This window comes from Dinoponera quadriceps, unplaced genomic scaffold, assembly GCF_001313825.1.
Source record: "Dinoponera quadriceps isolate SergipeBrazil2010 unplaced genomic scaffold, ASM131382v1 scaffold2111, whole genome shotgun sequence".
NCBI lineage: Eukaryota > Metazoa > Arthropoda > Insecta > Hymenoptera > Formicidae > Dinoponera > Dinoponera quadriceps.
Window position 1 is genome coordinate 144,488 of NW_014556195.1, and position 25,381 is coordinate 169,868.

Sequence of the window (25,381 nt, forward strand, 5' to 3'; positions counted from 1 at the left end):
CCCCCCCGCTGTTTCGCGAGATTGCGCGAGATTGTGCGGGGACATCGCAAAATGGAAATATTAATTGAGATCGGTATATTCCCTCGGTTTATATACGTTTATACAACACGGTGGGACAATAATCATTACCGTTTTCAATACCTTGGGAAAACAAATGTATTTTTATGGCCTTCGAGAGCCGATGTACAAATGTTCCGGTGCGATTCGAATATTAATGTAATTAATATTACTTGTGGGAAAATACATGCTAAGTTTGGTGCGTGTGCTAAACGTGCATTCGAGTCTTCTTTTTACACGCAGAGAATCGACGCTCCAAAACGATCATTTATTCTTTGCCGATTTTACCGTTCCCTCGCATATTTTTGCCCTGTATGAAATAATCGTCGTCCAAATGGTGGCCGAATAAATGTAGCTAAGAAATTGCGAAGACAGAAACGACAGATTTTTGCGGCGTTTTTCGTTACGCGCAACATTGTTAAGACGCGCACGTTTCAAGGATCGAGTTTTCCCGATAAAATAAAACGAGCGAACCGAGGGCGTTAATAATGCCAAGATAAACGCTTCATTTGATAGAAACGTTTAATAAAATCGTGTTTCCGTCGATACAATTTTATACGACATGAAGTGGGTATATAACAATGCAATCACGTCGCCGGTGTCGTGCATGAAAGCGCAATTCGCTGTAAAATTTGATCGCTTGATGCGCATATAAGCACGATTGCTTCCAACAAGGACTTAGAACAATGCTCATTTATTCCGATGGCATTTTATTGTGTTTATCGCGTCGAACGGGAATATTAAGCGCTCGGTTAATAACTAACGGAACAATGGTTTTACTTCAAGTCCGGGGACATTCTGTACTGAATTACAGAACTTTCGCGCAACGAGAATCGTCCAAGTTGCGATCGCAATTGGCGGAATTTTCCCTTTGTAAGATTATTTTTATGTTTTACGTTATATTAGAAAGCGTGCATATAAAAGTCTTTTATTGTACGGAAAGTCGCGGAGCTATCACTGTTCTGCAATTGTGACTGCTTTAATTAAGATGGAGCTTTGCTCGGCGAAGATTTCATAAGAGGGATTGTTATTTTTCCATACTTTTCCACCGTCTTATTTTCAGCGCTTAATAATGAATTTTTCCAGGGGAAGTCGAAATGTTTTCGGAGTCGGGATAGGTCCGAACGATATCAAAATTGAGACTTATCAACGTTCTCTTGAAAAATCATTTTGCGGGGAAAAGTTAACAGTTAGTTCTTTCTTGTCGTTTGTACAAAGAATGATTAATGTCTCGAAGAATGACGCGTCGAGAAAAGCCCAAGTCGACCGACACACTCGCTGCTGCATGTGAATGTGATAATTTTGGGACACCCTGTGTACGATTTGCGCATGTATTTCTTTTTTTACCACGTATGCACAAAACGGCATATATAACCCTGACGCGACTGATTTTAATCGTTAAGAGAACAAATGGCTGTGACACGCTTCACAAAGAGTAAACGTGTACATATTTTCTTTAACTGCAACATTTTCCGGCTATTCGAGTTTCCAGTTTCGAGCTTGACAGTTTTTGCAAGAATATAAAAATCCTGTTTCTTGTTATGAAAAGCAATCAGCGTATGTAAAATTGGACCGTATCCGAAATATTTCATGTGTTTTAACGTTCCCAAACTTCATTCGTCAATTTATTTGTTTACTTCGTATAGTTTCCTTTTCTTTTTTTTTCATACGTTGTACATTGCGCCAAGAATTTGCGGAAAAATGACGGGTGGTTTAATCTCGCGATGACGAATGTCTCGAAATATCCGGAATCGACGGATTGCACGTAATAGAGCATGTCTATGTGAGCAAAATTTTCCGATACGTCCGCTGTGTTTTAACAAGACACGCATCGTTTAATAACATGTACGATACAATTTTTTGAGAAAATACTCCGATATGTTCATCGTACGATCACGTCAGCAACTGACTTTTATGTGTCGACTAACATTTACATGGATACAGTATTATGGATACAGTAAAGTATTATTTTTTACCATTATCATATCATCATCATCATCATCATCATCGTCATCATTATCATCATCATATTCTGGATCTATTGACCTGTTTCGTAATTCGCCATGCGCATTTAGACATAGTTTGCTTCGTCCTCTCACCTATTTTTAAATCCTTTCAAAACGTTAAATTCTAATAATCATTAATTGATAATTGATAATTTTATTCGTTATTTACGTTGTATAAATCGCAGAAAAAAGTAGTCTTAAATCAATGATATATATTCTTTTGTACAAACAAGAATATTATGACATTCTTAGAAGATTTCTTGAGACTAATTTTTTTCCATGCAGAAATTTATGCACACATGCGCGTCAAAGGTTGTTTTTTCCGCAAATAAATAAATAAGTAAATAAATCATTATCGTCGTTATTATTATTAATATTATTATTCAGACTTAATTAGTTTAATCAGTTTGTACAGTAGAAACTTTCTCGAGGGGCATCGATAAAGATTACAGGCACTAACCTGGAAGGAAGCCGTCATCGCAGAAAGGACCTCGTAAAACTGCTCCCAAGGATGCTTTTTGGGCGGTCGGAATGGGATCACTAAATAGTGAAGGCCCAAGAGGGGTACTAACAGTAACGTCGCCCTGATGACAAAATATTAGATATCCCATTTTCGTAAATCTGACGATAATCATCCGCACTCGGGGAGAACGAATTTTCCTTCTATCGCAACGAACGAATTATCAGCGATCGTGTGCCGAATTGCCCGTCTTTTGTTTCAAGTACATTAGCGCGGACGTTTTGAAACGACGTACGTTCCACGACAATGAGAAATTTATTGCCGTCTAACGACGCTCTCGGAAGTCGCCGGGCGAATCCCGATAAGGGTTTGGTCGGGGGAGCAATCGCTGATAATCCCCCCGTGAGGAGAATGCGTTTCAGTCGATGATTACCGCGCGGAAGACACGTTCGTTACCTCCGTGCTCTTTTCTCGCAACGTGTCTCATCGACGTGAGGGGTGGCATACCAAGCGTAAAGAATTTCAGTGTGCGTCACCTGAAAGCCTGCAGCATGGATCGCGATGGGCGCGTTCCGATGGCGGGGCCGGCGCGCAGCTTCATCAGTAGTACTCGCACGATGTTAAACAGGAAGAGTAGATTCAACATGGTCGATACGCATACAGGATAAACAAGCACGTTCATATAGTTGCCCTCGTTGATCCAGCACCTAATCGCGACAGTAATCAGCACGTTATGCCGGTTTATGCGAGCCAGCCGATTCTCGCAGCATCTCGCGCGTTTTAACGCGGTGTGTATTATCGCGATACTCATTTCAGCGCGTGTAACTTTACCGTAGAGTCAGACAGGGGAAAAGCAAACGGGCCTGGTTTTCGCAAGCTTACGTGCGAGAGAAAGTTTGGAAGAGAATTTGCAAAAGGTTCCCCTCTTGGATCGTAGGTGCTTCCCTCCGGGAGCTTCGTTAAATTCGGAAAAATTCGCGATTGTTAAATTATTAAATTAAAGATTTGCAAGTCTGTCGTTCGTAATTACTTTGCGATTAAAGGAAATGAAAGCCGGCCTCTCGAAAGCGGCTGAGTTTACTTCCGGTGTTCTGAAATTTCGCATCGATATTCTTCATTGCGAGGGAAATGCACGCGGTAAGAAACATTTTGTACTTCTGTTTTAATATCGGTCCTTAACATTTTTGTTAGATTCTTAATATTCCTGCGTATTGATTTAATATATTTTGCAATTATGTTATTTCAATCTTTTATGTTAAATCGATATTCAACATGTGAAAATATTAAAATAATATATTCCAAATGATGTCAAAGTGTTACATTTCTGACATAACATTCGCGTTACTTTTTAACGTATTCACCGTGGATCGAATTAACACCAAAATTTGGGTGGACCGTTTGGGACATGTGAAATGTGTTAAGTGTTCACAACATTTTTTACCGTGTAAACTTAAATGACCTAATACTAGGATACAATTTTCTGCAGCTGACACGCTGTTTTGCATAACAAAAGTAATTTTTAATAATAAAATAATTATGAGATATATAATATTTATAATTAGACCGAGTTTCGTATTACAACTACGTATCCATATAAAATTCGTACAAAAATTGTATTTCCCGCGTACTCTCTTCCATTTTTTCCTCTCTTTTTCTCCTCCTTAACATTCGCCAACATTGGTTAATCACGTTTACCTACCAAAGCGAATAATGAGTTCGCTTGAGAACGAAATTAACAAATTCTTCCGTTCGGCATACACTTTCGTGGCCGCACCGAATTACGTTCATCGACGCTGAAATTTGTACTTATCGATCCGACGGGATACTTTCGGCACAGGTCTCTTTCATTTCGCTGAACTGTCCTGTCTTAAAGAGTCGCTAATAGGCTCATTAACACTTTAATGGCCGCACGTCTACGCAGTCAAACGTCGCCAGGGGCAATATTTTTGAAGAATTAATTGAAAAAAACTTTATTAAAATTCACGAAATAATTCTTGTTTACATTCATAAATCATCACACAGAGTGTGGTACTAGCCAACAACCTTCGGCGGTAGCATCACACACATGTTGTGTGAGCGGACAATAACAGTTGTTCCGGCTATCGCATACATGTTGTGTGAGCGGCCATTAAAGTGTTAATGGCAGGAGAGATATCGAGCCGGGAAATTCCACAGAACGACGAGCGCGATATATCTTCAACGTTATTATTAATAAGGAAACAGGAAATGAGAGAGAGGGAGAGAGAGGGAGAGAGAGGGAGAGAGAGACGAGAACGGATTTGTTTTGTATCGGGAATCGATCGCGCCTTAATCTTCTCGCATGTGTTTGCGCAGCGTTCTTAATATAAACTCTTACTCTCATAATCTGCAGGCAGGAGGAGGAGCAGAAAGGTGAAAAAATGTCAAAAGTAAGATATTATAACTTGCTGCGATGAAGGCAGCGAGATGAATAAGGCGCAACAGCGAAGAAGACGTAGTGCGGATCGGAGAATCACCAGATATCGCTCGCCGCGTTACTGGCGACCGGTTATAAAATATTTACCATATGATAGGGAGTATACTACAGAAATACGCTGACAAAAATAAACGTACGAGCGAAACGGATGCTGACGTCCGATCGGGACGATCGTGCGCGGAGGCGCGCGAGCAGCAGACCACCTTCGATGGCAAAAATAAAGTCTTACCTTCGGTAACGACATATGAATCTCTCATATTGGAGACGACGTGAATCGATCTCGACGCGGTCTGGCTTTTATCGAATTTGAAGTTGCGCCTTCGGTTCCTCTCTAAAACGGGCCGATCAGTTTCGATTTTAAACACGGTCGTGCCAAGGGATAACTTAATCACTAAGAAAAATCACTGAGAATTGATTTTGGCCGATAAAAGCTGGGAGAGGACGTTGGTAGCATATATGAAAAATTTCATGCTTTATATTATTTATATATTATATATGTATTATTATATTATATTTTATATTTTTTAATAACAGGCGATTAATAAAGATGTCCCTAGAAAAAAGTGTTAGATACAAGTAAATAGTTACTCAGATTCTCCTTATAAATTTCATCCAGATTAAATCAATTTTACTTGGATCAAGTAAATATATTTTATTCGGATAATATACTTGGGAAATATTTGATTTGGATCAAGCAAATATTATTTGATCTAAAAATTCGCTAAAGAGTATTGAAGTAATTATTTACTTGTAAATTGATTTCAAGTGAGACACTCAGGCTTCTATTAATAGTTGTCACTTGAAACATGTATCATGTGAGATACTCAGATTTTAATTCAAGGTTAAATCTGAGTTCTTCAACTGAATCGTATGATATATATCGAACATCTGATCTGTAATGGCGATTCAACTGAAAAATTCAAGTCTAATTTTGAATTTTAAATTGAATATCTCACTTGAGGCAAGTTTCAAGTAACAACTATTAATATGCATCTCAGACTTGACTTTAGAGTTAGACGCTTGAGTTTTCCAGTTGAATTGAAATTATCGATATAGCGTCACGTACCGACAATTTCGTATGTTATTTACATTATTATTTATCGTTTTTTATATATAGGTAACTTATTATATGATTCAAGGGAAGAACTCTTTGATTCCTCTGATTCTAAATTCGGACCTGTGAATATCTCAGACAAGCTTTAAGTAATGACTGTTAATGTGAATTTAACTGTCCTCATTTCGAACAAACATCCACTGCCAAGGCCACGTTCCAATTCCTTCCGCTAATTCCTTTTTTGCGTTTATACATCGTCGTCACTTGCACAAAGTAATTCTTTATTGAACGTTTCTCTCTCTCTCTCTCTCTCACACACACACACACACACACACAACGAGATGGATCGCGCGTCGCGCGTGATTTAAACAAAATAATGGGAATGTTATTATTATCGCGACAAGCGGGAGTGCGTCTAAGCGAAAACGCACATGTCCGTGTCTACGTGAACACGATTGATTTGACAACATTTACTTTTAATATGACATTGTTTTCACCGGATTGATGCTTTATATCGCGCCGGTGTGGCTCGTTATCGAACCGTTTATTTCATCAATGTCCCGATATGTTTCAATTGACGACTCGTAAAGCGCTGTTATACGAGCGCCGCTCGTATATGCATATCCGCGCGGCGGCTGCGTTTCCGGCAACTGGCGCAAAGATTGAGTGCCGGTAGCGTATCCCGATTTTATTTCACTCGCTGAGGCACGCTTCGAACGAGCCCTCGCGTCTCTGCCGGCGAATGGCGCTTTCAATTAGCTGGTAATAGCTGTCACACGGGCAATAAGCACTGCGAATAAATAATCGCGTATTGCGATATAAGGCGCGTTAAATGGTACGCGCAAAATTAAAATCGGTTGTAAATATGAATCAATACTCACCCTGCAGGCCCGAATGAATGATAATACCATCAAAAAAGTAAGTACTCTATCTCTCTCTTTCTTTTGAGATAAATCGACGAACCTCGATTAAATAACTTTAAGGCTCTTGGATGAAAATGAAAGAATGTATTAAGACAACGGACAAAAGAGCCAACTTTCCATCGATTAAATTGTCATATCAATTTAACACATTAAGTCAATACGAGAATGTTTCAGGTTGAAAGGAGTATTTCATCGATGATCAGTGAGTATTCATAATCATGAGTATTCATCGATTGTTAATAAAAGTACTCCCACTTTATTCCCCTCTATCTTAAATTTCACCTATTTTCGCCAGTGGAAGACTTTTCACTGCAAAGTCTGTAGTACAGAAATTCGTCACACGCAGCGCCAAGTCCAGCTTTCCGCGTTTATGGTGAAGAAATTAACATCTTCCGTGCGTCTACGGTGACACACATGATTGTATATTTGCGTTCGCAAACTATGTATCAATAATGGGAATAATCGCTACTGTTAATAAACTTCGTACTGCGTGGGTCACCGGCGACCCGCACTTTCGTTCGGACTATTTGATACGTAGTTACAAAATACTTTGATAATTATTATATATGAGGCACATACTATGATAAATAAAATTTGGCTTATAATTTGACAACGTGGGTCGCCGATAACCCGCAGGGTTTGGACGACAAGTCACATTTCATCAAAATCACATCACATCAAAATTGGTCTAGCATGGAACGTGTCAACTGATCCTATCAGGGAGACTTTACCGATTATCATAACCGAATCAGAGCAGTTGTAAACATGATATCGCAGAGAAAATGCACATGAATTTACTTTAGAGAGCACGTGCGAGCAAATATTTGCCTGGTTCGCTTGCGTGAACACGTATATCTAAACTTTCGCAGGATCATTAGCTTCGACGAGCGTCGGGGGTGAAAAGTGTCGCTCGTCGGTCGAAGCGACGTCGATTAATGCACTTATGTACTTAAAATTTGCCGAACGTGTCGCATTCAATCGTCAAACTCCGTGAAAGTTTTAAAGTCGGCCGATACACCGGCACGAGCCCATAAGGTTCTCATTGCCGCCAGGCGGTGCGGAGAGACGTTCTCAATGGTGGACTATTATTGCAAGATGTGCGGCACTTTCGTTAAGTTACTTTGAACAAATTTACCAAGCACTACCGCCACGGCCCTACTCTCTATTGGCCTCTATTGGCGAGATCCCTTTGCCTTGTATTCCTGTGAAACGCACGACTTAGGTGCCGTTTCTATTGAAGGGATGCTCGCACGCTGTAAACATACGAATAAATTAGCACGTTTGCGCGCGCGCGCGCGCGCAGGATTCTTAATGAATCGTTCTCCGAAAAAAGTGGACGAGCTACGTTTCACCTTTTCCGAAATACTGACTCACACGTGCACGTTTAGACATTTTCGATTTTTCTTCTTTAATTCGAGCATAATTGTTGAAAAACGAAATACGACGAATATCGACTGTGAATAAACTTTTATCGCGAAATTCCACAGGAGAAAGAAAAATCCCGTCGCACGATAGATGTCATGTTTACATCATTAAAATTTTACATCATTTTTTTCGACTTTAATAAATCCTGGTAAAGTTAAAATAATATACTCATAAAGGGCGAATACGCCGTCACGAACCGACAATTTTCTCGTATTACGGCGTATATGAAAAGTACCCGCGTTTTATTATTTAATTTCATGAACCTATAAATCTCCCAAATCGGATTCCGAGGGGCCCGTTATAGCGTATCCACATGCTCAACTCGTTATATTTTAAGATCCAACGGTAATCTCGTCCCGTTCAGTACTCTCTGCATTTCAAATCCGGTGTTTCATTCGCTTAAAATTAAAGTCGCATATTCCCCGCATCGATTAACTTTGCACGAGGCTCAGCGAATCACAGCGGTGATTTCGGCTGACGACATTACGAATGTATAAGAGATCAGCCGAGATGCTCCGTCATTTTAGGTCTCGAATTGAAAAATAACACACACTCAGAGCCACGCGAAGCGCCCGTGTGAGTGTTACGAAAAGCGTGCCACTTTCCCGAGCCCATCATAACACGAGAAGAAAGCGAAGACATATGACGAGTTGCACCCGTTGAATTTAATACGTATGAAAATGTTTCCCCACCCCGTTTGGTATTCTTGTACCTTTCTCTATTATCCTTGCAGCGGTCTTTGTAAGACACAAATTCAGCCTCGATGGGTCGGTCTGTTTATATACGGCGGGATCGTATACGGTACGCACACTACCGCCACCGCGAAAGTATCTTTTTCTGGGGGGGGGGGGAAAGGTTCCAGCGCGGGGTGAGTTATGTAAGGTGATCCTTCTATCGCCGGCTATAAAAAGCTCGTTTCTCACAGGAAGGTCGAACGTGCGATTCGGAAGGGTCTTAAATCAAAGCGTTCTCCCAGATTGCATACACTTACCCCTGATCTTTCGCGTGAGCCACCATTGTCGAGTCGCAGACAAGAAACAGAAGCCTTAATAGCGCGCCTCTTTGTAACGCGATTCTTTTGACAACATGTCCGTTACATAATTTTATCATCCTCTTGCATAATCTCCGCGCATCTCTGTTGTTCTACTGACAGCAAAGTGGGAACTCCGCCTCAGTGTGCGATTCTAAATGATTTAATTGTGATTGCGTAACGTCAGCTCACGCGATAAGTCTGTCCGTACTCTTACACAAAATGTACCGTCACTATCCCGTGCAAACCCTTACAAAAATATCACGCCATTTTCACTCCTCACTCAGCCCGTTTTTAATCCGTTCCATCATCTTTACGCTCGTTTTTGCACTCTCAAACACGCGAGGTCTATTGAGCGAAAGAATACGACGAGTATACGCGAGCGTGCGTGACTATTTCGAGGATATTGCCCGTCTTCGATACTCGTTTTCCAGCCGATGAGCGACAGCGCATTAATACGTTCCCTCTTTAACTCAATTTCGTTTCAATACGGAAAGAAGCACGTTAAAGAGCCGTGCATTTACTCGTGCTGTTTCAAAATGTGCAACGCGACCGCTTGCAAATGTTAAACAAATATTTTGTACTCGTAGCTGACTGTACATTTAAGAGCTATTCAACATTTACGTCACACCATGAGGGGAGGGGAGGTCTATTAGTTGCGTGGCGATGGGGGAGGGGAGTAAAGGTCATGGAATGTCACATTACATGGCATAATTTATAAATATGCGTGTAATATCGCGCGTCATTATCCACTTTGTTTGCATTAGTGACACATTCGGTTACATTTTCAAGATTTGAAGATTTTCAAGTTTATACATGGTTTCGTGTTAATAATTAAAACGTTAATTTCTTCATATTTTTTTCTTTTAAAAACACAGCTTTCACTAATTAAAATTACAAGAGTAAAGTAATTAAGTGAATAATTTAATATTATATGCCTAAAAATTATTTGTATTTTAGGAAAAGATAGTAGCGCGTGCAATCTAATCATTATTACCCACAATATACCCACAGTATAATTAACAAGATATTTTTTCTTCTTTATCAGTGGGGGAGGGGGGAGGAAAGGGGGGGATACTCAAATTTAGCGTGACGTTGTTGAATGGTCCTTTTACATACCTCAAATTCACACAGTAATGTACGAGTTTCCTACTTAAAAATACTTAATAATACATTAATAACACCATTCGGATATATTCATGTCAAATCCGCTATAATCACTTGTTATTGCGAACAAAAAAGTTCTTTTCCTACTTAAAAACGCGGTCGTATTCGCTCAGCCGCTTCCATTTACTTTCTTACTCAAGCCCGAAAATTTTCGCGGGCCAAAAACAGTGAAATATATTTGTAAAGGACGATATCTGTCGATAGTTCCGATCACGGTGGCGGTGATGACGGCTCTGTACATTTCGCGACTTTTTTATCGATACGTAGAGGCGAACGATGATCATCCGTCGGGGTGATATTCCGCATATGGGGGAAGATCGCGCGACAATTCATCGAACACCGCCGGTGGGAATAAATAACGTGCGAAGCTAATGAAATACATGGTAATTTATCGCCGTATTAATCCGACGGAGTTATTTTAATCCGGCAAAACAAACGGGACGTCTCGTTAATTCCCCCCTTCTCCCCCCGATATCGATTCGCTCCGCCCGAGCGAGCGTTATCTTGCTTGTATCAGGAGCGGTCCCTTTTTCTCGATGTGTGTATATCGACAGTTTTCATCTAGCTGTCGCATATAATGGAGCGGTAACATGATTGTCGCATCGTGGTTTCGATCTCCTATGCCCCGGCGCATTTAGCCGCCGTGGTTTCACGATACCGGACATACCTAATTTTACCAGCACGTACGCGACCGACCGGCCGACCACATGCTCCTCTTGCTGAGAAATTAACGTCCACCGGGGCACTACCTTTCCATAGTCGACGCGGTGCGCGACCATGGGTCAACGATCTCCTTGAACGTCTCAAACCATCGCTTCGACTCGTTTAATTCGTTCGCCGGCCGGGCAGCCGATGAACAGCCGAGCTGTTATCGCGAGACCGAAAGCGAGTGCTTTCTTAATTCGGCGGGATGGATCGTCGATCCCGTCCTTGGAGGCAGACCGTTCTTTTTGGCTTTAACTCTGATGTTGTATCTAATCGCGACCGGCGGGATACGCTCTAGATTTCTTTGGGCGAAATGTCACTCGAAGCGACAGCGAATTTACTGTCGTTCGAAATAAAAAAAAACACACACACACACACAGCAAAGTGAATGTTTAACTTTAGCCCGCCACATTTCGGTCCGGCGAACGGACTGCTGGACGTTTTCCGGTTTTCCAGTTTTCACGTACTATTTTTTTCTTAAAGCGTATCAGGTGTCCGACGAACGAACATTGCCTTTTGTTAAATCGCACTTGCAAAATTATTTGAGAATTTTGTACAAAATTTTTTTATCAGGAAAATTTTCGTTTATATCCAAATCGTTTCTTTGACCTGATATCAATAAAACCTCTCATTTGGACTCTATATTTCCAACTCGCAGATTGCAAGTTTAAAAATATGAATTAGAATGAAAATGGCAAGGCGATATAGTCGAGCGGCCTTACGGACCGAAATGCGTCGAATTAAAGACTCGAAAATAAGTGTGCCTGGCTAAAGTAAATTCAAACTTATTTCTGTGTTCTTAGTTCATACAAACGAACATTTCGATCGATCGGAGTGAATTCGTGACAGTGAAGCCAGTGAATGAAATTCTACAATTTCGAGTGGAAATATTTCCTCAACGATTCAGGATAAAAAATATTCATCGCTCTGTATAAACGAAAAATCACTGAACTTTGAGCGGTGTAACTTTCACCCTACATTTGCAGCGAAATTTTACTCGGAGAATTCTCGACTTATTTTTAGATTCGTGCCTTCTTTTCTTCTTTGAGCAAATTTTTATGCCACTTGACATTTACGTAGCCAATTTTTGACCAATATCAATTTACATCTGCCATCTGGAGCCGGCCTCACGCAAGTTTCCCGAGTCAATATTTCTTCAATATCGAAAAACATTTAATGCTGCGCCCCTGCAAACACAACGCCGCGAACTCAAATAGAAGTTTAATAGGAAATACGCTAACCTATTGTCGAGCTACGCTATCCATCGTTTTCAAGGACCGCGAAGTTCTATTGAATTCAATAAGAGGCATTGTAAATGAAGAAACTATTTAATAATAATAACGCTGCGTAACCGTGCTTTAGTCAGGAAAGAGAAATTTAACACACCGTGATATTCCAAAAAACGATAAATAAATTTACAATTGCTTGGTTTTCCTCTTCAAGTCCGCTCGCAGAAGGATGTCCCTTCGAATACTTTATTAGCAAATTTCATCCGAATCTCACGAAAAATTGGTGAGAAGGTGAACGCAAACGGTAACTTTATTCCCCCATCCCCCTCCCCCATGTTTTGCGCGATAAAAGCTTTCTTTATCGACTTTAAAATTCAATTTACCGCATAATATTTTTTTCTCTCTCAGTTTTCACCATCATCCCTATGATGAAGGCCTCTCTCTCTCTCTGTCTCTCCCCCCCTCTCTTCGTGAAATGCTGCTCATGACGTAGTCTTAGGGCGATTGCGAATTGACAAATAGTTACTCACTGTTCAGTATCCGTAAGATCGTCGCTGCAGGCGCGTAATGCTGTGTACAAGGTGACGATTACAGCCGGCACCGGCCATCCGAGTCCCATCAGCCAATTCACTAATTTGTGCTCGCTGGTGAATGCATTTACCAGCAGCGTGTGCAGATAGAAGCCCTCGCAGAGCATCCAGGCGTAGTTTGTTAATAGAAAGTAATGAAGGAGCACGTGCAAAACGCGACACGGTATCTGCAAAGCGCGGAAGTTCATGAATGTCCTTTCAAAACTACCCGACTACTTGCGCACACTCGCGAGAAGTCAATCAGGGCAATTGTGACATCGCGGAGCTGCAAAATATCATACATCCTCGCGACTCGTATCTCTTGATGATACGATTGACAGTTATTACCGGTTTTCTTGCGATTGCCGTGCGTAAATGTCCGATTGAATAGCCGTTACTTTCTTTCACGACTTCACCATCGGACTTTCGTGACTCGAGAAATATCCCGGCGTACCATTCGCCCCGATGTCACAATTATTCCGTTTAATTAACACAGACCGGCCTTAAGATATTAAGGTGATGTAATAGCTTTAATATATTAACCAAAATACAAGGCGAATGTAAAATATAACCTGCAAATTGGGGCTATTAAGATGTATAGTCAAATGAAGAGCAAAAGAGCAATATATGTTTAATAAGAAATATTTAATAAGAAAACGAGGCAATATTATATTTCACGTAAATTCGGTTCCAATCTTCTTTAGGCACACATATTAGCTTTAGTTTTATAATGAATATTAGTATTTTTTAACCGCTTATTTATATTTCTTCCTGGACATTAACGTAAAGCTGTCATAATGTCAGATTATTGTGTTGGTATCGACCCCCCTTTTCTAAGTGATCGATAAAGAAGTTAAAAATGTATACGGTTAGAAAATTTTAATGCCCTAATCATATCATCGCATATGCTGGTCTGTGTAACTTCCATTCTTATCCTTCGAGTAAAAAAAGTAAAACATCAACTTGTTTTTGTCTTATCTTGATATTTTGCGATTCTTGCAAGTACGACTTTTCTTCGAGTTGTACGTATTATTGCTGTATTTTTCCCGGTATTCGGTATTCGGTAAATGTACATAAAAAAGGAAGATAACGTTATATCGGGGATGGTAGCACAGCGCGGAATTACTGTTTTCGTTCCTCTGATTAATGTTCCCGGCTTCCAAGTGTATCTTCGCGCATCTCTTATCCTCCAATCGACGATAATATCTCATCGTACTCGTACAGCCTTGATACGTACGCCGTTATTAAGTAGTATGTCCGTATTCGCCACGATGAATCTGTACCAGATCAGCCACAGAGCATTGTTGATGGCGAATGAAGTGAACAGGTTCATATGCAACGTAATCCGTGCGCATCTCAGAGATCTGCGAGCAAGAGAAGGTGATTTCAACAGGCTTTTATCGGAAGCCTCTCGGCGAGCCCTAATTTCGTATTATGAAGCGGCAAGAGAGAGATCTCAAAATCCACCGGACAATAGTGCGAATATGGGGAGATGGGCGTCCAAATGAAACCGCCGACAGAGATTTATCAATTTGATATCTCTGGCAGGCGTATCATAGTTATATAGTCTACTATAATATATATATATATATATATATCGCCAATTTGGTGGACACACATTGTTCCGAAAAAAAAAAGAAAAATGCATCACAATTGAAAAGCGGCGAGAGAATTTTCTGAAAGAGTCGTAATATCGAAATCCGAATTACGAGACAATTTCCCGAAATACAAAAGTTTTTTTCTTTATTTATTTATCTTACCGATATATCAGGTCTGTCATTGTATAGCGGGCATTAGTATCTATTTATTTGAATACATCAAGAGTGTATCTTAAGTGGATCGATATTGATACACCTGTGTAGGCATTGATTCACCTGTTTTTGGGGGTAATGGTTCCTCCTCTTCGTATTTATGTACTCCGGGAAAATTCTATCGCCTTGGTATTGGAATTTCGGTATTATAAATTTTCGGGGAATTGTCCCGGTTTTCGGAATTTTGATTTTTCGTGGCAATTCATGCCCACCAATTTCCATTGTAAATAAAGGACAGCAACACGAGTGGTGCACACGTGGTGCGATTTCGAATATTTTACGTGTTTTTCAATATTTTTTTTCGAGCACGTGCAACAATTATTATAGAATGTTCCGAAAAGAAGAAAAAAAAAATAAATAAAAATGTTACCGTTCTGCCGTCTCCTTTCGTGAGCAATTTGATTTGTTGTTGCGGATCTCAAACATACGTGATATATCAGGAAATAACTTTTGGAGTTTTAACGGGAAAGCTTTATCGTATCGGCATGGATACAAATTCTCATATATTGCCGACGTAACGTTGGTAATAAAGGCGTCAATAAATTGCGAACTTACCGGAAGTACGTGAGAATTCCTAAAGAAAGTAATAGCGCTACCAAGGATATCGCGTATCCCACTTCGTAGATCCCGCTTATTCTTTGCTGCCACTGTAACGATATTTTCGCAAATATATATTTTCACTTTGGATCGATCTCATAATTTTTACAGTGTTATTTTAGCCCCCCCTCCCCCTCCTCTCTCTCTCTCTCTCTCTTACCCATTCACTCACATTAATTCGTAGTATGGGAGCGGCAATCACATTATCTCGTCAAGATTACGCAGTTGTAGATTGAGAGGGTCGACTCCGACATAGCGGAGAGCGAATAGTGCGAATCTGACCTCGATCGCTTCTTTGATTAATTATCATGTCGTCAGTGTAATCTTGTCGCACGTGAGCCGTGGAAGAAAATAGCCATCACCTCATTTTATTCCATTAGAATCTCGAGTCTAGCCTTATCACGATCTGGTTGACTTATATGAAGTATCGTTATATAAAATGTATCCCACCATATATATATATTCAAAAAAACACATATATATATATATATATATTCAAAAAAACACACACACATATATATATATATATATATATATATATGTGTGTTTTTTTGAATATATTTGTTCAATATACGTATGAGTATTATATATAAACATATATTCGGAAAACATGTCTCATAAATACAAAATGCAAGACATTATCGGAAATGTAGTTCAGGTAAAAATGCGGAAAATGCAACGTTTCATATATTCACACGTCAGATATCTGTTGATAAATTTGTAATTTTAATTAATAAACTCGTTAATATCGCAGAATCTGATTTTTCTTGTTAGGCCAACACGCGGGAATTGCGAGATTTTTCGCAGTCCACAAAGGCAAAGAAAATTCAAGAATAATTCAGATAAAAAGACGAAACTTTTTAAGAAAAGCGTGTTCGTCTCTAAAAACAAGGTAAAGAGACGAAACAAGCAAGAGATGTAACCGAATTGTCGAGTCGCAATCGAAGTGTTAAAATGGAGAAGATATTTTTCTTCTTTTTTTCCAGCACGCACGCACGCACGCACGCACGCACAAACACATTTGCGGAATAAGGGTCCCTGGAGTTCGGGGAGCATAAAACCCGCGCCCGAGAGCGTCACCAGATCGTAACAGTTTTGCCGTGTCGTTAGCGAGATCCCGCAGGGATCCTAGAACTTGAAACTAGTTTTCGAAAACCCATCGAATTACTCGAATACGGGAAGATCGAGCGACCACAGCTGCGAGGATTATCAAGATCGGTCGTAAGTTTTCGCAAAGCGCGCAACTTCGCCGTACGGGTTCTTCCGGATCGTCCTTCTTTTCTTTTCGCCCCGGCTCCTCCCGAGAGGTATTCATATAACCGAAGTGACGTTCGTCCGCCTTTTGTCGCTTTAAAATTCATCCGCTCGACAGAGATCCTCGTGCCTTCGGCCTCGTGCCTCCCTAACGTAACCCGCCATACTTCCTTTACGCCGGCGCATGCAAATTCCGCCGCATCTGCAAAGCAAAGTCGGCCAGTAATAGGACGTCGTAACGTTGTCCTGTGTATGACAAATGTCCACTAGGCACGAAGTGTTTATGGGACCCGGACCAATCGGAAACGACGACCTGCCTCAAGGACAGTCGCTCCTGGAAAATTAATCGAGCTCGTTCTCGACTTTCGGGAAGAGCGGCGAGGGAACCGCGGCAGCGAGAATCACGGAGTCCTGTCCAAAGCCCGGTCCGTAAAACTTCGTCCGTCAAATATTTACAGGTGGCAGTGACGCACGGCTGAGTTCACGATCAAAAGGACCTATTTCTGTATTTATCACGGCCGGACAACCGGATGTTGCTTTTGCTTTGGCGAAATGCTCAACCCTTCCGCTCCAAGTAATGCGGTCGGGCAGCGCCGCATTATTCTTGACTGGTACATAAACGTCACGTTACTTATTAACACTGCGGCAGCACGAAAGCCACAGACAGCCGCTGCTTTCGCGTTCCACTGCTACTTATGAATAAGGTACCCCACCGCAGCTTAAGCCACGTGCAAATGTAGATCAGTATTATACTATCGAGCAAATAAATCTGCAAATAAATCTGCAAACGCGTTTTGCTCGGAGGGAACAGAATTTCTGCGATTACAGGAACCATAATGATGGCTTTCTGGTTAATTCAAGCAAAATTTTTCTCTCCGTGCGCATGAATTAATTTTTGCCCGGCGAAACAGGAGACCAAATACCGCGTCTGCTCTGGAAAGATGGATTTATCAAACGATCGACTCTTTATAGATAAAGTCTCTTATCTGAAAATATTTCGATCCACGCTGAGAAAAGAATATTTGAAGGAACTATGAGTCGGGAGGACCATTTTTCTAGTAAGTGTTACTATAATGTCAGTGATAGTAATTTTACATGCGTGTCGCTACTATTTTCGTGACGTCTCATACGACAATGGACTTCCGTACGGAATGACAGACACGCGCCCGTTTTATCGATCGATTTGCAGGGCGAATTGACGAGGTGAAAAGGACGTTTCGACGATTGATAATTTTGCGCTTAAAAAGCCCGAAAGCCCATCGCATTCATCGATACGTGTGATAAATACACGGTGGCTCGAAGTAGTCAGCAAGAACCGCCGGGGAAATCCGGCAGTGACGTTCGCGAAGCGGGAGCGCATCGAACGCGATATATATCATATACGGGATCTGAGTGTAAGAAATTCATGCGTTTAATTCGGACGTGTATATTCGGATCGGCTGGAGTATTTCATAATTATGAAAATCAGGCCCGAATGGCTCCCTGGCTTTAATAAACGGGGCTTTCGCGCCTGGTGGTGCTAAATAATTCATGAAGTTCGGAGGGTATAGGCAGTCTCCGGGTTCTATCTTCAGATTACACGGCACTTGATACAGTAACAGGGTAGGTACGAGTCCGGGTCTCGTCTTTGGCCGGCCGGCCGGCCAATCGGATTAACATAGATCCGGAAATTATATCGCTGTTGCATGCGGCGACACGATAAATTTTATCAACGCGAACAAACGATAATTGTATCCTGCCGCTGCCTCGCTCTCGGCTTATTATGTATCGATGTAGAGATTACGCTATCACTCGCGCACTGCATCACGGCTTATTGGTGATCGCGTGTGCGATCTATAAATATTGCGGGGTTAGATGAATCGTCGATACCATGCCTGTCGTATTGTCTAACAGAAATCGAGCCGTATATCGTTGTTAATCGATCTTGCACTGAATTTGCGCTGTGACGTCGGCGGTCGTGTGATATCATCACAGTCGAGCGATAAAAAGCCGCGAATTCGTATGATATAATAAACAATCGAGTGGAGAGAGAGAGAGAGAGAGAGAGAGAGAGAGAGACGGACACGGGGGAAAATCGGGTCGACGCAGTGCGGAAATTGGCGAGTGAAAAAAATAATCTAATATTTAAAATAGCTCTGCTTTTGGACTAAACCCGAAAAAGAATAATTAACTGGCCCACGTTTCGTAAGAAAACGTAAAGATTTCGGTTCATTTCTCCGAGGAGAGGAATGGCCCGAAACCACCGTTATAGAACGGGGCTCGTTCCTCTCTCTCTAAAAAGTGAACTGAAATGTTTACGAAACGTTGAAAACAAAGATAATAAAGAAGATAATTTAATATTTGAAATAGCTTTGCTATTTTGGACTTTTAATCCAAGAAAGAATAATTAACTAACCTAATAAGAGCCGATGCATGGTTGTTTAAAACCAGATTGCACCAAACTTCGATTAAGCTTAGCGAGGATTAGTTTGCAGAGTCACCGAGTGAAATTTCGGTTGCAGAATAAATTGAGAAAGAGAAGAAGTTAGAAATTTCAGTTGCAATCCTACAAATTAATCGTTGCTTAACTTAGTCGGAGTTGATGTAACCGAGTTTTAGTGCTAAAATATACGGCCAAACTTTACCATCATCCTCCCGCGCAGGCATTAATATGAATGATATTAATATTTAAAGCGCTTAAACAGCTGTGCTTCTTCGGCTCTTACAGTAAATTATTTTTTTCTTTGAAAAGAATAGAATTTGTAATATTTCTTGTGTGTCGCAACTTTTTTATTCAATACGTCAATTCAAAGGTATCTCCATATATTTTAGGTTCCCGCAATATGGAGTAATGCTTATATTTGGCTTCCGAGTTAATGTCACATTTTTCTTCGTGAATTTGTTTTCGACGTTTCGTAAATATTTCAGTTCGTTTCTTCCGAGAGAAGAACGATCCGTTCCGTGCGACGGTTTCGGGTCGTGCCTCTCCCCGAAGAAGCGGACTGAAATGTTTATGAAACGTGAAGAACCAGTTCACGAAGAACGCGACACTAATTCGAAAGCTAATTTAAGGATACCTAGAAGTGCCACTGCAAAAACAGTCTACGTTAACAGACGTTTCTTCGGTTGAAATAGATACTTCGATCTTTGCTTTCTCGTAGAAAAAGTGTTATCTCGTTGTTGCCTCTTTCCAGTGATGCCGATTGGATATTTGGATCTCAATGAGAGTCATTGTTTACATCGGAATCATCGCAAGAGGCTGTCATGGAAATTTATACACCTTGACTGTTTTAATATCAAGATGCAACTGAATATTACAAAATAATGTACAATATTATCATTACAGTAGAAGAGAACGTTCATCTTCTTTTTAAAAAATGTGTTATCGCTTTGTTGCTTGCTTGCCGCGATGCTGATTAGCTATCCATTTCAAGGCCCGATCATAGTCTAATAAACACCAACTAACAGTAATATTACACATCAATGTCATAATTTCTCATTCAGCATAATATAAATTTAATATAACATGCTTTATATATAACAGTTATATTGTTCAATTAGAAATTATAACATTGTAATGTTACTGTTAGTTGATATTTACTGGATAGACTAGATAGACTGGTTGCGATCATATTGTGCAATCATCCTTAGTAGTGCCATGGCGATATATTGTTAAAAGTATAACTATCACTCTCTTTTTGCTTTAGTTTTCAAAATAAAGTAAAAAAATAATGTATTGCATCGAAACGCCTTATTCTCGATATGTTGACACCTATCGATGTAATTAGTCGGAAAACTTGATTCTGGTTTCAGATCTGGTGGACCTTGTGGCCACACGATGGCTGGATGCGGATGCCGTACCGGAGGATCCGGTTCGGGCCGAGCAGAGTCAGCTCAAAGGGTAGGTTTATGGATTTCCTGTATCTTTGCGTTTAACACCCGGAAACTTGGACGTGGTCGTCGAGGTAAAAATCATTGAGTTACAAACGATTGCGAACGATCGTAAAAATCGTTGAGTTACAACAATAGCGAGAGATTAGTAGAATCGGGTCTGTGTTCTTTTCATTACCTTTTAACCTTCGCATTTCAGCGACATTATATTTTTGGTTTCGGTTTTCTTGCATACTGGGTTTTTCCAGATCACGAATATTTTTTTTAATATTTGTATGCAAAAAGAGATCATTTATGTGTCGTCAAAGCATATCATTTTATTTTTCGTCATTCCTGAAGCGGCATCGGTAAAAAATTCTTCTGTATTTAAATAATTTGTATCCAAGATATAACAATAATTCAGATGTTACACACAATAAAGTGCTTATAATAATATAATAATAAAGTGCTTACATAATAAAGTGCTTAGTGAGATAGAAGAGAAACAGATTACACGACTGATTTGATATTTCGTAGCTACGCTCCTAATCCACGTGCAACCTATTACGCTAATTCGGCAACTTCAAACAACTTTAAGTAACTTTAACAGCTCTCATTTAAAAACTACCATTCAAGCGGGATTTTGGAAAACGAAAAGTTGCTCCGTTTGATATCGAGAATATTCCAGTGCACTCCGTATGCGGTTATTCTGGAACATCCCGTTGATAGCACTTGCTATAAAGAAACAAGAGTTTTCCGACTATAATTACCTTACTATACAATTATAATTACAAATACTAAGCATTTTTTTCTCAGAGTTTTATATGTTTGCTCTGTTGAGAATTTCCGAGTGGATTCCCATGGAAATCTATAGGAACTCATGTGACTTCATAGAATAATAAAAATTCATACGGGAACCCACGTGTAAAAATTGTTGTAAAAATTCACATAGAAATCCACATGGACTCCTACCTAAAATCTGGATATTTGATGCAAATTTTCAGAGGAAACCATAGGATCCCATTTGGATTTTCTATACGGACTCCCACCTGACGTTTTTCATTCATGGTGTCCACGCTGAAATACGATGTTTGAGACAATCAGGGAACAGCTTCTTCAAATAACCGCGTCTTGTTCAGCAGATATCTGGATTTCCGAATATTTCTTTCTTAAAGTACCGATGCTCGATATTTTTCCACAATCTATACGATGTAATTTTCCAGTTGTTTCAAGCGGCGTAAAATACGCATAGGAATTGCGCCGCCACACGTCGAATTCGCGATTACCTGCTTCGCCCGCGAGAAATTTTGCGTCCGTCGCGATCGTAAATCTCCCAAATTTTCCGCGCATGATGTTACCGTGTCATTTCGGCCGAAATGACCGCTAGGTAAATTCGATATGCACATTTATCTTTTCCGTTTGTAAGGTGGAATTTTCACGAAACGTAAGAACGTAGTTTTCGACGAAGCATAAACGTACATAGCGAAACGAGATATCTTCCTTCCCTCTCTCGACCTCGACATCGAAAACGCCGTGATTTCCAGTTCGCGACTGTTCTCCCATGCGATTTATGACCTGCGAGATATATATTTTCGAGGAACGCTCAGGCATTTCTCGTGTACTTTTCGTTAAGTCGCTCAGCAGCCGTTAAAACGATCGCACTTGCGAGTACAGTGAATTGAGATGAGAAGTGAAGTGAAGTGAAAAGCGACCGATGTGGGACGACGGCTGGATGTCGCGAGGAGGCTGGACGAATGGGAAACGACGTGGTTGAGACGCAGTGATGGGGACCTGGACGGGATTTCGATGTTGGATATCAACGCGGAATTGTGAACGTACAATTCGGACGTTCATATCGGAGCGTCATATCGGAGGACATACATTGCGTCCCGAAAAATGAAAATATCGAGGTTGCGAAACTGAGACAATTCCTCCGGAAAGTCGCGGCACACAGAAATCAGCATAGAGAAGGCAATACCTCTGAAATAAAATTTTCTCGAAGCGTACAAATCGTTCCGAGGTACGACACTAAACTTTTTGGAGTGAAATCTCACCTGAAACGAATAAAAAGTGGCGATATTTTCAAATATCAAATATTGAACCGATACTGTCAATACTGCCTCGCGAAATCGCACGAGTGTCTCATTGAAACTAGGGCGGATTCTGATTCCGTACAAGCGAATGTTTCGATCGATTAGAGTGTTACATTTTCCTTTGACAGCGGTACATTGGATTCACTCCTTGATTGATATTTATGATTGAATCTTATATAACAATCTAAAAAATAAATAAATATTTCTTTGGTGAAAACTAATAAGATTTATTTAATCTAAATTTTTTTGACCCAAATATCTATATGGAACAAATAATTAATTTCAAAGCTGTGGATTAAAAAAAATGTATATTTTCTGATCAGAAAAAAATTTTTCTCAGTGTAAAAATACATGTATTGGCGTAAGTAAATATGTTATTATGCAACACTTAGATGTAAATTGCATTGATCGCACCGATAAAATAAATTCAGAGATCAATAACGTACTATAATGTACCTTTTAGCTTCTAATCTAAGAACTAAAGAACTAAAACTAGCTAAAAGACAAAAGATATCGCGTTTATCGAGGTTTCCCCGAGGGTTGAATCGTAAATAAAGACGTTTTTGGAGCCAGTTTTGAAAGATCTTAAGCTGTTGTTGATTGAGAGATTCAAAGTCCCTCTGCGATTTCTCGGGTGCAATAAGTTTCGGTTTGATTTCCGCTGCTGCAGCGATATCAACGTCTTCTAAACCAGAAGGTCGTCTAGAACGAAGCTCATCGTCGAGATTGAAATTCCGGTTCCTAAATTTCTTGGGCCGACGCTGACATTTTCCAACGTCTGGAGGATTTCACTATCGTACATGCTGATATTAGTCAAATACCATAAACAAATATCGTTCGTTCACCAAAACCGCGATATTACCTGTTTCTAAATTTATATTACATCGCATACCTCAAATATTCCCCTGAAAAGCTCATTTCGTCTGACGTTAATAAATTTAACTTCGCAGAAATAAACTAAAAGCACATCGAACACATTGGACGAAACCCTTGTGCGAACAATGAATTAGCACTCTGACAGACCGCTGCACTCTGCGTACAAATTGCACCGTAGTGTGAAAGTAGTACTTAGAGAGAAAATATCACATTACTTGTGACTCGACTCAATATACAGGATGTTTCAGAAATAGGTGGCCAAACTGGAAGCGCATATTCTATTCACCGTAAGAACGAAAAAAGGTCGTACGAACATAAGTTCACGGAAACACTTCCTTGTCAAATTGCAAACACTTTTTGTTTACGACAGATTTTGGCAAGTGTTTGTCAAGATTAGAATTACAAATGCTATCATTCACTTTATAGACTTTCTATTAGAAGTAAACAATAACAGTAAAGAATAGTAATAGAAGTGAATGATAAATCATTTATTGTCGGATCAGTCTGTTTGGGATTGGAATCAACGTGCACCATAGTGAAGATGAAAATTACCAGTGTTTATTGAAGCGTCCGCTCGTACCGAAGTCTGTTGTGAAGAAAAAGTATTCATGATTTGAAAAGGAATCGTTCCCGAACCCACACGATCTTTCATTTTCACGGTAAGCGGAATGTATTCTTAAAGTTCGGTCAAATGTTTCTGAAACACCCTGTATTCCAAAGTGACTCCAGTCTGTTCGACGCGTGTCTTCGTTTGACGTAAGAAGCACATTGCATCGTCGGGGTTACGCATCGCACTGCACACATCGACAACAATGCATCGATCGCTCGTTCGCGCACACCTGTGCCTCCCCCCACCTCTCTCCCTCCTATCTTTAACATTCCGTTCAAACAAATGACCAGTTTACAATCACGTACAAACGTTGTACAGCCAGTCACAGGACGTTTGCAACACATTTTTTCACCAGTTCCGAAAGGTATCTCGTGTCCAATAAGAGAATTCGTTTTTCAATCATTTTCAGTAGAGACATTTTCCTATTGGATCCCATTGGATACGTCGCGAAACTCAACGAGAAGAAAAGTGTCGCAACCGACCGTACACGCGAGACGGTTCTTGCCGTCCGTTTTGGTTTTCGGCTGAAAAGTTCGACGCTGCGCGGCGAAACTTTCGCGTTATTTCGCGACTCTCATTAGAGAATCCGCTGTGGGACGCCCGAGGTATGAGCGCTGAAGTCGGCTGCACATGAGTGAGAGGATCATTATAACTACCCCACGTCCGATGAGTAATCTAACTTCGAAAAGTAGCATCATGCGCCTCCGGCCGCGCGCCGCCTCTCGCTCGGCCACCGAGCTTTTGTCGCCGCTAACCAAATTTTAACGACGACGATCCCTCCGACCTGGCTGACTGAAAATTCCCGGGATTTAAGGGGAGATCCGTGGGATTTTCCGGGATTTAAGTTCCCGCTACTGCCGAGGGACAAAACGGAATCTCCTATTTATTATTTAAGCAAGTACAGTAGCGAACTCCACCGAGTGGACTTCGCTTCCACGCGGAAGCCCGTGTGAGCTCCGGCCTTCCGACCGCGGGCTCGCTTTAATGTTGAAAATTGGAAGGATTTCCGGCGAAATGCAATTTCGCTGGTCGCGCGTGCGCGACACGTTCCGCCGCTCGAATATCTCGCATAACGAAGCGTTCCTCCTCGTCCCTCCTCCCTCCTCCCGGCTCGTCTCTTCACCGTCAAGCTAATTCAGCTCTTTTCCCGCCTCTTTGATGAGAAGCGTAATAAACGTCTATCAGCGAGGCGGATACTTTTCTGGAACTCC

At 40.7% G+C, this 25,381-nt stretch overlaps 1 protein-coding gene across 13 annotated transcripts in view; it reads right to left on the reverse strand.

Annotated features, from left to right (window-relative positions):
• Positions 1 to 25,381, reverse strand: part of LOC106747116 (calcitonin receptor-like) — a 121,935-nt gene that overhangs the window by 6,050 nt on the left and 90,504 nt on the right. For all 13 annotated transcript variants that reach the window (XM_014624417.1, XM_014624415.1, XM_014624416.1 and 10 more), the window contains 5 exons: positions 15,447 to 15,538; positions 14,318 to 14,444; positions 13,042 to 13,268; positions 3,060 to 3,230; positions 2,524 to 2,647 (listed from right to left, as the gene is read on the reverse strand). In XM_014624417.1, coding sequence (XP_014479903.1) covers positions 2,524 to 2,647; positions 3,060 to 3,230; positions 13,042 to 13,268; positions 14,318 to 14,444; positions 15,447 to 15,538 — 741 coding nt within the window. The remainder of the gene's footprint in view (positions 1 to 2,523; positions 2,648 to 3,059; positions 3,231 to 13,041; positions 13,269 to 14,317; positions 14,445 to 15,446; positions 15,539 to 25,381) is intronic.